Raw genomic sequence first — 17,049 nt, forward strand, 5'->3', positions numbered from 1 at the left:
GGTGGGTTAGTAAATTTCCTGATGACACCAAGATTGGGGGAGTAGTGGATGAGGTGGAGGGCTCTTGTAGGCTGCAAAGAGATACTGATAGGATGCAGAACTGAGCCAAAAAGTGACAGATGGAGTTTAATCCTGAAAAGTGCTTCATTTTGGTAGGACAAACTTGATTGTAGATTACAAGGTCAACGGCAGGGTTCTGAGGAATGTGGAGGAACAGAGAGATCTTGGGGTTCATATCCACAAATCTCTGAAGATTGCCACTCAAGTGGATAGAGCCGTGCGGAGGCTTAGTGTGTTAGCGTTTATTAACAGGGGATTTGAGTTTAAGAGCCATGGGGTTATGCTGCAACTGTACAGGATCTTGGTAAAACCACATTTGGAATAGTGTGCGCAATTCTGGTCACCTCACTATAAGAAAAATGTGAAAGCATTGGACAGAGTGCAGAGGAGATTTACCAAGATGCTGCCTGGTTTGGAGGGTAGGTCATATGAGGAAACTTGAGGGAGCTGAGACTTTTCTCTTTAGAGTGGGGGAAGATGAGAGGTGACTTAACAGAAGTTTATACGATGATGAGGGGGATAGATAGAGTGGACGTTTAGAGACTATTTCCTCGGGTGGATGCAGGTGTTACAAGGGGGCATAACTATAAGGTTCATGGTGGGAAATATAGGAGGGATGTCTGAGGTAGGTTCTTTACTCAGAGTGGTTGGGATGTGGAATGCACTGCCTGCTGAGATAGTGGAGTTGGACACTTTAGGAACTTTCAAGCGGTTATTGGATAGGCACATGGAGCACATCAGAATGATAGAGAGTAGGATAGTTTGATCTTGGGTTCAAACATAACTCGGCACAACAGAGAACCAAAGGGCCTGTACTGTGCTGTACTGTTCAATGTTCTATTGCTTAGAGAATCTAGTGCCAGCATACATAAGAGATATGCAAACTGCCTGATAACAACAGAAATCCTGCAACATGGAACAGTAGGTGGCACCATAGGATAACAAAATGTTCTTTGACATGGGTTTGAGTATAGCAAAAAATGATGGGCTGGAAATTGTTTTTTCCCAGCTACTGAGAATAATCTGTGAAACTCTCCCAAATCAGTTCCCAAATGGTTGTACCCACAGTAAAAAGTTGTCCATAATTTAACAACAGCAGGTACTAGTCAGTCTCACAACAGCTGTGGAGATGGCACCAGGTATTTTTCTTCTAAAGGCAAGAATGAAGTACAAGATGCAGCCGGAATCTGTTTCCAAGTACGTATTATCCTAATTTGATAATGACTGGGTGGCATGGTGACACAGTGGTTAGCATCGCTGCCTCACAGCGCCAGGGACCTGGGTTCTATTGCAGCTTGGATCACTGTCTATGTGGAGTTTGCACACTCTCCCTGTGTCTGCGTGGGTTTCCTCTGGTGCTCTGGTTTACTCCAAGTCCAAAGATGTGCAGATTAGGTTGACTGGCAGGCTAAATTGACCCTAGTGTAAAAGGGGATTATCAGGGTAAATACATGAGGTTACGGGTAATAAGGCCTTGGTGGGATTGTGGCCGGTGCAGACTCGATGGGCCAAATGGCCTCCTTCTGCACTACAGGGATTCTATGAAACACTAGGTGCTAAAGGTAGAAGTTTTCTCTTCACAAACATCCCTCAAATTGATCAGCATTAACAGTTTATAAATTTGGGTTTGTAAGTTTAGAAGCATTCATTTTGAATTACTCATCTGTGGCCACATGAAAAGAAACAATGGAATTTGGCAAATTAAGGACTATTTTAACATGAGGAAAAATGGACTTATGTTTATACATTACTGCAATCAGTACACACACACCCCACACAAGGTGACAACTTCAGTTTGCCAGATGACAAAGTTCACTGGAGATCAAATACTTGACCACTGAGTAACCGGAGTGAAATATCACAGTGGGCTACAATCATACACTTGACGATTTGCCAACAGACATGTTTTGTACATGCATGTGCTTTTCTCTCCGGGATGGCGTCAGCTTGGGGAATGTTGGAATGATTACTGCAATTTCATCCTCCAGAATAGTTCAAACCATTTTGATTATTAAAAAAAACCTGTCTTAATCAAATGAGTGTGGCTCCTGTAATGGGGGCGGCATGGTAGCACAGTGGTTAGCACTGCTGCCTCACAGCACCAGGGACCCGGGTTCAATACCTGGCTTGGGTCTGCCTGGAGGAGTTTGCATATTCTCCCCGTGTCTGCGTGGGTTTCCTCCCACATTCTGAAAGATGTACTGGTTAGGTGCATTGACCTGAACAGGAGGACTGTGGTGACTAGGGAAAATTGCACAATAACTTCATTGCAGTGTAAATGTAAGCCTCACTTGTGACAAAATAAATAAATTTTATGTTTTACTTTAAATCAACATTATTTAGCCTATTTGTTAAGATCTAATTTCTCAATTTCTGATATTACTTGTAAACAGGTATTTTGAAATCAGGTGTCCAAAATTTCATGCCTTGACCTTTTCAAAAATCAAAATTACAATATTACACATGTCAAGAAAGAACAACTTGTCAGTATTAGAAGCTTGTGCTATTTTAACAAAAAAATCTGTTTACAGATATCAGATTCATTCTTTTATAGAAGCTGTATTGCTCCAGATGGAGATGAGGTATGCCACTCTTTGGATTACTGGAAGCTTTATAGACAGCCAGCTGTTCCATACAACATCCCACATACTCCTATAAGCGGAATATGATTAAACCCATTTGACAGCTGAAACATGTGTGGGTGCAGAGCACAATACAGGCCATGAAATATGTCTGCTTCCAAGATAGAAGGTCAATTCCTTCCAATTGCCCAAGACCACAAGTTCAGAACCATAACTTTACGCAAAGGACTGTTTTGATTGAAATATATTCTTTAATCCACTGAACACCTCCTCCCTTTAAAATAAATTTTTGGTGTCCAGATCACTAGCAACCGGTCCTAGTCCCCCCATGCCAACACTATAGTTAAGAAAGCCCACTAACGCTTCTACTTTCTCAAAAGTCTAAGGAATTTTGGCATGATGCACCACAGAAAGCATTCTTTCTGGTTGTACCGCAGCATGGTATGGCTCCTGCTCTGCCCAAGACAAGAGACTACAAAAGATCATGAATGTAGCCCAATCTGTCACGTAAACCAGCCTCCTATCCGTTGACTCTATCTACACTTCCCGCTGCCTCAACAAAGCAGTCATGTATCCCAGACATTCTCTCTTCCACCTTCTTCCGGAGGAAAAAGATACAAAAGTCTGATGTCATGTACTGGCTGACTCAAGAACAGCTTCTGATGCCATCAGATTTTGAATGGACCTACTCTGCATTAAGTTGATCTTTCTCTCCATCCTAGCTATGACGATAACACTACATTCTGCACTCTCGTTTCCTTCTCTATAAATTGGATGCTTTGTATAGTGTGCAAGAAACAATACTTTTCACTATATGCTAATACATGTGACAATAATATATCAAAATGTACATTAAAACTATTCTGTAGTCAAAAACAAAAAAATGCTGGCAAAACTCAGCAGGTCTGGCAGCTTATGTGAAGATGGAAACAGAGTTAATATTCTGAGCCTATGTGGAATCAAAACCTTCCTCTGTTTTTCTCTCCACAGAAACTGCTAAACCTGCCGACTTTTTTCAGCATTTTCTAATTTTATTTCATATTTCCGGCATCTGCCGTGTTTTGCTTTTATATTACTATATGTGTAAGGATGTTCCCAATGGTGGTGGTGTCCAGAACTAGGGGTCGCAGTCTATAAGAATGCAGGGCTGACCATTTAGGATGGAGGTGAGATGACATTTCTTTACCCAAAAAGTGCTGAGCCTGTGGAATTCATTACCACAGGAAGTAGTTGATGCCAAAACATTGAATGTATTCAACAGGTGGCTAGATGTAGCACTTGGGGCGAATGGGATCAAAGATTATGGAGAAAACAGGATTAGGCTATTGTGAAATAACAGCCATGATCGTAATGAATGGCAGAGCAGGCTCAAAGGCTTCCTCTTGTTCCTATCTTCTATTTTTCTATGCAAAGTACCTCACAGCCAGCAACTTACTTTTTCTAAATGGAGCTGGTATGTTAGCAAACAGAATTTGTATAGAATTTGAAATTAGTGGATGACCAGCCAACTTATTCCCGATAGTGGTTAGAATGCCAGCCAGAACATCCACTTTATCTTTGGACAGTGCCTCAGAGTAGGCACATTGCACCTCGACTTAACAGGCCATATGTTGGCACATCTAATGACACTTGGCATTGCATGGAAATACAAGTCTTTTTTTTGTGTTCATGTTCTGGATTTTCCAGAAACTATTGATTGACTGTAAAAGGTAAATAAACGTGACCCTCATAAAAAGGCAGTCATTATCATAACAAATGTAAAGAGCTTTAAGATTAAAGTGAATACTCTCAGTTTTCACAGTGGAGCAAGAAAAAGCACCAGTAAAAGAGAATCTAAAGTAAGGGAAACTTAGAGAAAAAAATTGGTGATAGAAAATATTGGGACTTAGCGTGGATACACCTCCCGGACATCAAGATTTCTATCCCACTGTATCAAAATAAATAGCCACAGTAGAATTATTTTGAGATATTTGTACTAAGTTTTTATAAACATAAATCCAAATCCCAAGATATATTAGGATGGTTTAGCAGTGTCCAATGCAAAAACCACCTATTAATAGCTCATTATAATAAGGTAAATATTTAAACAGAAAATGAAAATTTCAGGTTACTGTCCTTTGTCACCAATGTAAATCACTTTGCAGAAAAACAAATCGAAATCTCTTGATTCCGCTAAATTTCACATGCCAGAATTGCAGGGCTCATCTGATCAGGTCTCAGTTGTATGAGTCTACAACAGTGATGGGTAACCTCGATGAGTGAGTGGGCTGCATGAGTGGCCCTCCTGCACCTAAATGGGCTGCAAGATCGAAATCAGGCTTGCTCACTAACCATGAATAAGATTGAATACATTTAATACACACTGAATATTTTAATGAGTTATAGAAAATGCTTACTCATTCATTTAACAGAACAACCAACTTCAAATGGTAGAAACAAAAGAAATATTTATGTTTGATGGGAGCACATGGCTCTCACAGTCAGTGTTGTGAGCAATCAGCATGCACCTCACTCCACTTGCCCTTGCTTTATGTGCGAATCACTTCAGTCATACTGTTTGGGGGGAAAAAAGTGTGCAGACGGAAATCAGCAGAATGTAGCAAACCTGCACGTGAACAACGGTCAACAAAATGTTGCATGGGTCGCACTCAGAACTTAGAAGGGCCGCAGCTCAATGTTAAATGCAGAAGCCAAAAGAGAACTGGAGTATCCAAAAGGCTCCACTGCTTACTGCCACAAAATGTCAAATCAGATAGTTTGCTACCAAAGATTACTCCACAGCTAGAATTAAGGGATTCAATGAGATAATATATCAGCAGACAATAAAAAAGTAATCTCTAAATAGATGGCCACAGTAATATAATAGCCAACATGTCAGGGCATAAATATTCACCGACTACAAAGAAAATGCGAACAAGAAACCAGACAACATTCAGACTGTGTCACTTCATGGTGCTCCACAGTTCTTAAAATGTTTCGGGAGACACACCACCAAAACATTGTAACTTTTCTGTTCCTTGCGAATAATGGATTCTGCTGATAGTTAATACCAGGGGAACATTGTCACGGATCCTGAGCTGATCTGCCAGGACAGGATCTAGGCATTTAGGACCATTCAAGCAGGTTTCAGGTTATTATAACTTATTTCAGTGAAGTATTAGTCTGATAATACTGATACAAAGCAACAGTGCAATTGGAATACTCTCCACAGAAGATTGTCAAGGTTTATGACAATATGGACTCTAGGTATCTTCTATCAAGGGGTCTTGATCAACTATATTTGAAACAATTGAATTTAGCTTTGAGCATTATGCCGGTCACTGGAATATTTAAAAACAAGCTACTCTGAAACGAGAACATTTGATCAATGCTAGTTGCATCTTAGTAGTTCTCCACAGGCTAGAGGAATTACTATCGATCCCCCACTCACTAAAAATATTTAAAACACTGTTGAATTGAAGGTTCAGAGTTCATCATGGACAGGCAAAAAGTACACGGAAAAGACAACGAATGGGCTCTCCGGCTCAGTACTGGCTCCAACCCTGTTCAACTTGTGCATAAATCTTTCAAAAACTACCTCCCAAAAATTCATATATGCTGACAACATCTGCCTCGCAGCTCAAGCCCCCAATTTTGACACCTTGGGCCAGACCTTAAATGAGGACTTGCCAAAACTTAAAACAATGCTGCAAAGTATGGCCGCTCAAGCCAAACAAATAAGAATCATTGGGATGACAAACAATTATCCAGTCTCAAACCCAAACCATCAGCTGCCTGGTTTCAACCTTCCAAGGAAAGTGTGGTCTACCTGCAACAGGTTCAAGACCAGCCAAGGTCCTTGCTTGGCCAATCTCCACAGATGGGACATTAGTGCCAGCTTCATGTACAGGCTATGCACCGCATCATAGAAACGTGCCCAATCCACAAACCGAGCAGAAACCTATCCAACGCATCACAGCAGGACTTGAGAAACTGCTTGGCTTAGGGACATTCGCTAAATAAAAATTACAGGGGTTCAAGTTTCAGCAGCCAGAACCTGGCTTTGTGTTGATAAATAATAATAATTGCAGTTTCTAATACTTTTTTTAAAAACTTTGAATGGAATTATTTAATTGACACCAGGTTTTAAAATGCATTTGCACTAGTTATTTAAATGACCAGTTCTTGTAGTATGCAACTGAAAAAAGGCTAAAAATATTTTTACTGCAAACATCTTATGCTAAGTTACAGAATGGCCTGGATTTTGCTGTAGCGATGGTCTGAAGCCAGTCCATGTGAGTTGGGATTACTCAAAAGTTGATGTCAGTTTTAGGAGTTGGCACAAGTGTAGTCAAATATGGAAATCCAGAAGTTGTTGTCAATGAGCGATTTCACACTTCCTCTTTGGGCGCTGTCAAATTCCCCTCTACTCTGCAATCCTGTAGAGAGTTATATGCAGATAGTCTTGCTAGAAAATTGCTGACAAGGTTGCACCTTTGAACGAGGTTCAACTGGGTTTAACAGCGTAAAAGTTCATAACTGCTGAACAGCTTCACTGGCTTCCTATTGTGCAATGTTAAATTATGAACAATCTTCAAGATGATAAATATTTTGTTGCTTTCTTAGGTCAGCGACTGCCATTGCTTCACCACCCACCGTGAAATCTGAGCTAGTGTTCCAGGGCGGAACATTAAAAGTTCGATATTTCCAAGCTCATTTGCAAACTCATTTTATTTATTTTTCCAGTGTGCGTCCCAATTTGGGCCAAAGACTTCTTTGGCAGTTAGACAATTGTCAATGTACAGACAATGTCTGCAGCTTATTATTTGCAGGGCAGTAAAAACAGAACATTCACAACAAGCACTGAAATAACTGCACAACATAGGTGCCAATTCACCAATTTTAGCTTTCCTTGTTAGTAGTTTCCAGTCATGATTTTTATTCCTTATCCAAATTTCCCTCTTTAAACCCAACCTTGTTTTATTGCAGAAGGAAAAGTTGAAAACATCCCCAGTGGCTCATCAGGAAAAAATGTCAGTTTGGCTCATTTTAAGCCACATCTCAATTGGAATTGGTACCAGTATTTTACAGGCCATCACTGCACTTGCATAAAATTACATAGATGACTCAGCTATGACTCAGTTATTAACATTCATGGCTGAGTCACCAGGTTCCTCACTCCAGGAGATGGGCATAAAAATAAAGGATTGACATTCTAATGCTGCACTGCTGTCAGAGGAGATCTCTTTCGGAAGAGATGCTAAACAGCCCTGCCTGCCTTTTAAGGTGGACATAAAAGATCCATGGTACTATTTCGAAGGAGGCAGGGATGTTAAGCCCAATGCTCTGGCCAATAATTAACTTCAATCAAAATTACGAGAGTCTATGCCAGCATTTACACACCACTCAACCCTCCTCCCATCCTTATCTAGCTATCAACATAACCCTCTGTTTCCTTCTCCCTCATCTGCTTATTTAGCTTCCCTTAAACAGATCCAGGCGTTTCACCTCAACTACTCCCTGTGGGCAGTCAGTTCCACATTCTCATCACACTCTGGGTAAAGAAATTCCTTCTCGATTCCCTGTTTAATTTCTTGGTAACCATCTTGTTTTGGCAGGCTTCAATTTCACTCTACCCCACAAGCGAAAATGGTATCGGCTCCAGCAAAGTTTTTCAGCAAGGTCGCTCCACAACCTTCTTTCTGGCAGAGAAAAGAGACCCAAATCTTTTCATCTTGTCCTGAGATGTATGACTTTTAAGTCAATGTTGCAATATGTTCAGCACAATGGTTGTGTGAAAATCAAGACCTCAAAGTACACCCACTAGTTTGCACCTAAAGTCATGAAGCACAAATTACTCTTTCAAATTATAGGAGTTTGGAGGGGGGGAAACATCTGCAAACGCTGTCAATTACTTTTCCGTGTTCAAGCAGATAAAATCACAGATCCAACATTATGTTTTACTTGAACATCTTTTTTGACATTTTACTGGGTTAAAGGCACTATATGAATGCGAGGTATTGTTCAGGTCCTAGAAGCAATTGAAGCAAACAAAAAACTAATTTCATTATTATCCAAAACATAATTCCATCATGAAAACACCCTGAAGTACCCAATTGTACGATTCATTATTTGCAAAGGAGACTGTTAATAAGCAAATAGAACTAGGTTTAAAAATTAAGACATCAAAATAAAGAATGGTTTTAAAAGTTGCCCATGTGGCTGAAAGAGAATGTTAACTGCTAACTGACAAAGTTAGAAGGACTGGCCAGGGCAAAGCATAATCATTTCCAGATGATGAAATCAGCTAAATTGATGAGAATTTATTTTATGGGACCTTACGTTCTGGAATATCTATGAGCTCCATGCAAAATTATAAGGAATACCAAAGCATTCTTCATAAAATTACATTAAGTCATTAAATGTTAAACCAGGGATTACAAAGAACTCTAAATGAAACGCAGCTGTTTGGAGGTGGATATTTTCAGTTAGATTAAAAACATGAGAAACAAGGTCCAAGGTAAAATGTTACTGAAATTAGTTTTGTGCTAATTTTGTCACAGATACTAATAGGTTGACCATTGCTGAAAATACAATCTCAGAAAGGTGGTCACGAGGTGGTTTACTTTTGTAAATTAAAACAGGTGGTCTGGCAGCATCTGTGGAGAGAAACACAGTCAACGTCAAATCCAGATGACTATTCTTCAGAAAAAAGTCATATGGGCTTTAAGTATAAAGGCTCTCCACAGATGTTACCAGTCCTGAGTTTTTCAGCATTTCCTGTTTTTAACCTCAGATTTCCAGCATCCACAGTGATTTTGTTTTACGACTGGCTTTCACGTTTATATTAATAAATGGCCAGACTCCTCTAATCATGATCATAGCCAAGGTAGCACCTTTTCAACTCTCCAAGTTAAATGGTTAGTGAGCAAGTAGTCAGAAATACAATGCCCCTAAACTTCAAATCCTGGCCTAGACTGATTTCTGCCTGGATTGTAAGAAGTCAGCTAGAAACAGCTTCAGTACAACTAAACAAAGGAAGGTGGTAATGGCAAAAAAAATCAGTTTTCACTTGCAAAGACTAACCAGTCGTGTCCCTGCGAGAAAATGTTCAGAATTTTAAAGATGATAATTTGACCCTTTTCACTGCTCAACACTTAGTACAATGTTCATTTCAAAGTATCTTTTTAAATACACATAATTTCACTTCATAAACGATAATGTAAGTTGTTCCTATCACTATAAAGATCATTAAATTAAACAGCATGGAATCTGCCTTCTATACCATTAATATGAGGAGGCTCAACACTGATGCCTCCTTGGCTGAACCCTTCAGCTGGTACTATTTAAATTCACAAATAGACAGTCCCATACATGATATATCTGACCGAGGTGGTTCTATGAATCCTACTGTTATCACAATGGGAAGAAACATGGAAGGAGGGAATAAAAATACAATCCTAAGAAAATAAGTGGAAGAGAATACCCCACAACCCTGCTCCTCCACTCAATAAGATTTGATTTCTGGCCTTAACTCTACTTTCCTGTTCCCATAGCTCTCGGCTCTACTACTGATCAAAAGTCCATACATCTCAGCCTTGAATATATTAATTAACACAGCCTTCACTACTCTCTTTCCCAAAGAATTCCAAAGTCTGATGGCCCTCAATCGTAACCCTTCGTAATTTTAAAGACTTCTATTACATCACACCCTCAGCCTTCCTTTTTTGAAAGATTCATATGTGCAAACCTTTGAAGAATCAAAACAGTTGTAAGAAAAATCAGAATCTCCAGCCAGATTGGCACCTCTGAACGTCAACCAAAGCACAAATGCCATACGTTGATCTGCATTTTTGTGTCTTACCATTTATTTTCCTTTGACGATTTCCATCTGTTTTTCTTTTAAGGGAGTGTAGGTCCCCAAATTCCAATAGCTAGCCAATACATTTACCAGTGAAACCATAATGTCAGCACCAACGTAGTTAAGTTTGGGGCAACTGAACCAAGGAAAATTCAGTCTTCAAAATACATATGGATTTTTACCTGGAATAACACATCACAGCTACTTTGGGTTAAGTGCATCTACAGTTTCAAATGAATAGAACTTGCTTTTGTTGAGAGCAATGCCATTTCCACCTGGTTCATTTTCTTCTCTAGCCGAGGGACAATGACCCAAAAACATCTCCAACTGCCCCACCCAAGATATCATGCAGCACAAACTATGGGCTGAACCCAAAAACCTCTGATGTGCACCTTTCAAAGTCACACCATGTATGCATTTGGACATTCAGAATTGAAGAGCTTTTTTAAAAAAATAAAAGTTTCATTAAATATGACAACTCCCATCAGATGGAACAAATATTGGAAATTAAGCTCTTTTCTTACCAGTGCAACCGAAGAGCATGCAGAAATGCAGAAAGGCCTTCCATGATGAGTAGAATTGCAATCGTCAGCACTGCAAAGGCAGCAAATATGAAGAAGAGGAGAAAAGATCCACCAAAGCTATTTACTGATAGTCCAAGGTGCATAACCATGGTCCACAGCACTTCAGAGAGCTCTGAAAAGGGGGAATGACACTATTTAAATTCATCAATTTCATAGAGATAAAAATCAGTAGGCTAGCCAAGCAGCTGCAAAACTATTGAACATTTTTAAAGTGGAGACCTCAGAAAAAAGACACATGGAAATTTCTTTTGCATGTTTTTAGCTAAAATCTCAAATTTGAATTTAAAGTTAAACTGCAGAAAAGTTTTTTAAAATTAATCTGTGGGATGTGGGCATCACTGGCTAGACTAGCATTTATTCCTAACCTTAGCTGCTCTTAAGGTAATGGTGGGCTGCCTTCTTGAACCGCTGCAATCTCTGAGATGTAGGTATGACCACAGTACTGTTAGGGAGGGAATTCCAGAATTTTGAACCACTGACAGTGAAGGAACAGCAATACATTTCCAAGTCAAGATGATATGCGGCTTGGAGGGGAACCTCTGAGTGGTGGTGTTCCCAGATAACTGCTGCTCTTGTTTTTCTAGATGGTAGCAATTGTGGGATTGGAGGGTGCTGCCCAAGGAACCTTGGTGATTTCCTGCAGTGCATCTTGTAGATGATACACACCACTGTCACTGTGGTAAAGCAACTGAATGTTTGTAGAAGGGGTAGCAATCAAGCAGGCTGCTTTGTCCTGGATGGTGTAAAGCTTCCAGTGTTGTTGGAGCTACACAGATCCAGGCAAGTGGACAGTGTTCAATTATACTCCTGAATTGTGTCTTGCAGATGGTAGTCAGACTTTGGGGAGTCAGGAGAGAAGTTACTCGCTGCACGCTTCCTAGCCTTTGACTGCTCAGGCAGACAATTTTTATGTGGCTAGTCTAGTTCAGTTTCTGTTCAACTGGAACCCCCTAGAATGTTCTCCTATGAATAAGATAGAATATATTTGGCACGAGTGACTATTTTTAAAAAATTCAAATGCTAACATTTTAGCCCATCTATTTTTGCACAGTAACAGAGTCATTTACCTACTGGTACATTTGTCCTTCACATTCAGAGGACAAACAGATTAATTGCACTACTTATCTAGGGTTTCAAGTCAGGACAATACTTATACTTGCTTTGCATGAAATAGCACTTGACTTAAATTACTGCTGACTGCATTCTCCAGTCTATTCACTGGCACAAATATTCAGGCTGAACAAAATGCAAAGCATTAGTCGAAGTTAGGTCTAGATATTTGGCACAGGCAATTGCATCTCTCTCATATAGCATTCGAGAAGTGAAATGTACAGAACGGCAAAACCACATCTTCCTCTCGGCCAAACGGCACATTGGCCAGTGCATGTTGGGACTCTCTCCCTCCCTGGGAAAAGCCTATCTGAATAGGAAACTGAGCAACAACATAGTCCATTCTGTGTGAAATCCAAATTGGTGGCATTGCTCATGCTTAAGATAGAATGGGGGTGATCCTCCCAGACCGCTGCGTTGCTCTAGCAGTGCAGCGGGGTCGGGAGATATCAGTGGAGGCTGGTTAGCAGGCTCCCCACTGGGCACCATGGCCTCTGCGTGTCTTCAGGTCCCCAGATCTCCAGTGCCATCAGCTCTAAGTGGAGCTTATTTAAATATTATAATGCTGATATCAATATCATTAACAGGCCCAAGACTCCAAGTCCCTGGGGCCACTAGCCTCCCTCACCCACCAGGAGTGGTTCACTTCGGCCAGATTTACAACAGATCCCCACTAGTGGGGAGCTCGGAATCCGACCCGGCTGGAGTGAAGGAAGGCCATGGAGGCCCCCCTGTCCCCCAGGAGGTCAGGGGTATGGGATGCCTCCAGGGCATCGTCAGCCTGGCAGTACCAACCTGGCTCCCTGGCACTGTCCAGCAGGCATCAGGTAGTGTCAATGGGGTGGGGAAGAGATATCCCGCTGGCACTCCACACTTGGGATCAGTGGCAGAGAGAGGGAAGGGGCTGACTGGAGCTGCCAGAAGACATCCAGGAGCCCATTGATGGAGGGTTGCTATGCTTGCCAGCGACTGGGAGGCTGGCAGTGTGGGGCTACAGTGCATGTGCCAATCTCCACACTGACAGATTGGCGTAGCACTGAACAGGCCTCTGTGCTTATGCTGCTGGCCTCTCCAACAGGAATAGGCCACCTCCAGATTTTCAACATGAACCTTGCTTGGGCATTCTGCAGTGCTCAGCGTGGGAGATTAATTTTGAAAATCCTGCTGAAAAAACCAGCAGGAGTCATTCCAGTTTCTACACAAATTCGGCACTTCGGATTTTTTTGGGAGAATTTTGAACAATATGTTTGGCACAGGTGATTACTTTTTAAAAAAAAACAAATGTCGCTATTTTAGCCAAGCTACCTTTGCACATTTGCAGAGATATTTGCCCTTATAGGATCAGTTTGTCTTTGAATGAAAGAACACCTCTGCAAGTAGCAGTTATTCTGTTGAATCCAACTGTTAACCATCCATTAATCTGAGACTATCCCCAACACACTTTTTAAAAAGTGACTTAAATGTCACTTTCTTCATGATCTTGGGAAATGTTTATTTAACTGACAAAATCCATGACTGGCAATGTCAAAATGGCATTAATACGACAATCGGGCGGAGGGCTACCCACTTCTTAACTTAGGTCACAGTCAACACTCTCACCTCAGTCAGAATGCCAGCCGTTCAAGACCACTCCAGGATACAAGTGGATAACATTGATTAACATCTCAGTAAGAAAGAACTCTGAACTGTTGGGTGTGCCATAAAATGGATTAAAACAGATCTTGAAAAACTTGGTAAACATTTCAATCATGACTGAGGTTTAACTTGGAAGTCTTTGCAATGATGGTAAAGGGCCATGTACCAAGAGCTGGGACATACATAAACATCATACATCTTATCTATGAATAAGGCAAGATTATTAGTCATATAGGAAGCACTCATGACAAATGTGCATCTATGCTGTACTTACGTGCATGAGCCAGACTCAGCGCCCACAATCGCAAGTAGGAGGCTGTATTAGAAACACATCCCAAGCAGTACTCAATAGTATGGATGGCCTGGTGTACAGCAACATCACCAAAATTAAACTGTAGCAAAGGATTAAAGAAAGGAGGTGTCAATGTAAAATAATATAGGACATAAAACTGTACTTACTAGAAAAAAAAGTATTATTGGAACTTGGAAAGCATATAAAATAGCCAAAGACAATGCATCTATAGTTCAATCCTTGAAAACTGAACTGAATTTTGAGCTTGAGATATGTGGAATGTGAGTGATGAAAATGAAATGTTTTGCAATTTCCATTTTAGGGAAACTAAATTACTTCTAAAATACCCAATGTGATTGAACCCCAACCTCAGAAAAACAGCCCCACACATTTATACCGTATGTTTTTACATCAGCGATCTTGGTCTCGTCTGTGTCAAGTCGCCCATTTACGCAGGATTTTATGCTGTGGACCCACACCCATTTGAAAGTGTTGAGACTGCCCAAAGCCAACTTGATCAAGATGATTATAATCACAAGAAAGTGTGGGTTGAATTCAAACATGATCCTGGAGTGCAAGTGTGACAATCAACTTAACTACCTCTAGGACCTTGTCAAATTTTACCCAAATTATAAATTCAAAGGGGTGGAGACTGTTACTTTCCCTGCGTCTCTTTAGGAATGTAAGACAAAAACTTACAACTTTAGCTTATCTTGTATCTATTATACCAACAGTAAAGTATGATTAAATTCCTAAATCAGCTTTACAACATGAAATCTTAGTGTTGAAATTCAGAATTCCTTTTGGGTGACATTCAATATAGATCAAATGCCAACAAATTTGTCTAATTAAAAAGTTAATGAACATATGCTATGTAAATGGATAATGTGAGACTGTCTCAGCAGACACAAACAGGCAATAAGCACAGCCTTACCAATTCTTCCACAGTGGGCTTGCAAAAAAAATTACATATTTAGTGCAGTTAAATGCAATGAGAACATGAACGCATAGTTAGTAGCTATTAAGATGCATGCAAATATATGTAAAAAGCACATCTTTTTATTGAAATTCAGCAAAAAATAATTCTCTCACACAGCACTCGGATTTACTAAAATAATTTGTGTGGTGCCTGTATCAGTCAGGTCAAAAGTTTCAGGTCTTTTTCAAACAAGAAAGTTGATGCTGAAATTAAAAGGGGAGTTTTACCTATTACAAACAAAATGTTAATCTAGAGATTTTCTTCCAATTACTAAACTCCATTTGTGATATTGGACCTTGAAAAGATAAAAAATTCTAAAGGGCAAGAGATTCATTGTAGCCACATTTAGTTATAAAGCCTAAAGGAAAGTTTTTACAGCAGAGTGAGGTTACTAATCTTGTATTCTCAACCTATTAATTAAGCATATTAAAAAAGCACTAGAATTTAAAAATATACAAATAAATAGTTATTCAAGAACAATCCATATTGCTCACAACATATTTCAGCCATCACTTATAACAGTTATGATTCACATAACACGCCATGAACAGATGCAGCAACATCCGGGAGGCACGGTAGCAGAGTGGTTAGCACTGCTGCTTCACAGTTCCAGGGATCTGGGTTCGATTCCCTGCTTGGGTCACTGTGCAAACTCTACACAGACACTCTCCTCGTGTTTGCATGGGTTTCCTCCAGGTACTCCAGTTTCCTTCTGGGTTAGGTTGATTGGCCATTCTAAAATTGCCTTAGTGTCCTGAGATGAGTTAGAGTGATTAGCGGGTAAATATATAGGGATATGGAGGTAGGGCCTGGATGGGATTGTGGTTGGTGCAGACTCGATGGGCCAGATGGCCTCTTTCTGCACTGTAGGGTTTCTATGATTCTATGATAACATCCTAGCTCCAGATAACAACTCTGCAGGGATTTGTGAGGCTTTAACTAAAGGGATACTCAACACGCGAGACAGATCAATACTGTTCCTCACTGAGAACATAAAATGTAAGAGCCCTTTGAACCTGCTCCATTTTTCAATGTGACCATCATAGAATCCCTACAGTGCGAGGGAGGCCATTCAGCCCATCTAGCCTGCACTGACAACAATCCCACCCGGGCCCTATCCTAGTAACCCTATGTATTTACCCTGCTAATCCCCCGATACGAATGGGCAATTTATCATGGTTAATCAACCTACCCTGCACATCTTATGGCTGATCTTCTACTTCACCATTTTCCTGCACTATCCCCATTATCGCTTGATGGTTTTAATTTGTAGAAATTTATCAATTTCAACTTGAACATGCTCAATAACTGACCCTCCACAGATTTCTGGGACAATGAATTCTAAAGATTATCCACCCTCATCCTTCAATATTATTCCTACGAAACCCAGCTCCAAACTCCATGGTCTGGGTCTTAGCTCCTCCCTTTACGATTGGATCCTGAACTTCCCAACCCATAGACCATAATCAGTAAGGATAGGCAAGCTGCATCACAGCTTGATATGGCTCCTGCTCTGCCCAAGACCGCAAGAAACTACAAAAGGTCATGAATGTAAGCCAATCCATCACGCAAACCAGCCTCCTATTCACTGACTCTGTCTACACTTCCTGCTGCCTCAGAGTAGCCAGCATAATCAAGGACCCTACACACACCGGACATTTTCTTTCCCACCTTCTTCCATTGGGCAGAAGATACAAAAATCTGAGGTCACTTACTAATTAATTCAAGAACAGTTTCTTCCTGCTGCCGTCAGACTTTTGAATGGACTTACCTTGCATTAAGTTGATCTTTCTCTATACCCTAGCTATGACTGTAACACTATATTCTGCACTCCCTCATTTACTTCTCTATGAAGAGTGTGCTTTGTCTGTATAGCGCACAAGAAACAATACTTCTAACTGTATACATGTTGTACATGACAATAACGAATCAAATCAAAAATCAGTGAGGTCATCCTTTCAACCTAA

The 17,049-nt window shown here is 40.4% G+C and overlaps 1 protein-coding gene across 8 annotated transcripts in view; it reads right to left on the bottom strand.

Moving 5' to 3' along the window:
- Positions 1-17,049, bottom strand: part of LOC145359130 (V-type proton ATPase 116 kDa subunit a 1) — a 66,118-nt gene that overhangs the window by 6,218 nt on the left and 42,851 nt on the right. For 6 of the 8 annotated variants that reach the window (XM_080213535.1, XM_080213529.1, XM_080213530.1 and 3 more), the window contains exons 19-21: positions 15,038-15,055; positions 14,086-14,203; positions 11,007-11,178 (exon numbers count right to left, since the gene is read on the bottom strand). In XM_080213535.1, the coding sequence (XP_080069661.1) occupies positions 11,007-11,178; positions 14,086-14,203; positions 15,038-15,055 (308 nt within the window). The remainder of the gene's footprint in view (positions 1-11,006; positions 11,179-14,085; positions 14,204-15,037; positions 15,056-17,049) is intronic. The other 2 variants (XM_080213536.1, XM_080213534.1) reach the window with 1 other exon arrangement.

This window comes from Carcharhinus amblyrhynchos, chromosome 27 (genome assembly GCF_965287045.1).
Source record: "Carcharhinus amblyrhynchos chromosome 27, sCarAmb.v2.hapA, whole genome shotgun sequence".
Taxonomy (NCBI): Eukaryota; Metazoa; Chordata; class Chondrichthyes; order Carcharhiniformes; family Carcharhinidae; genus Carcharhinus; species Carcharhinus amblyrhynchos.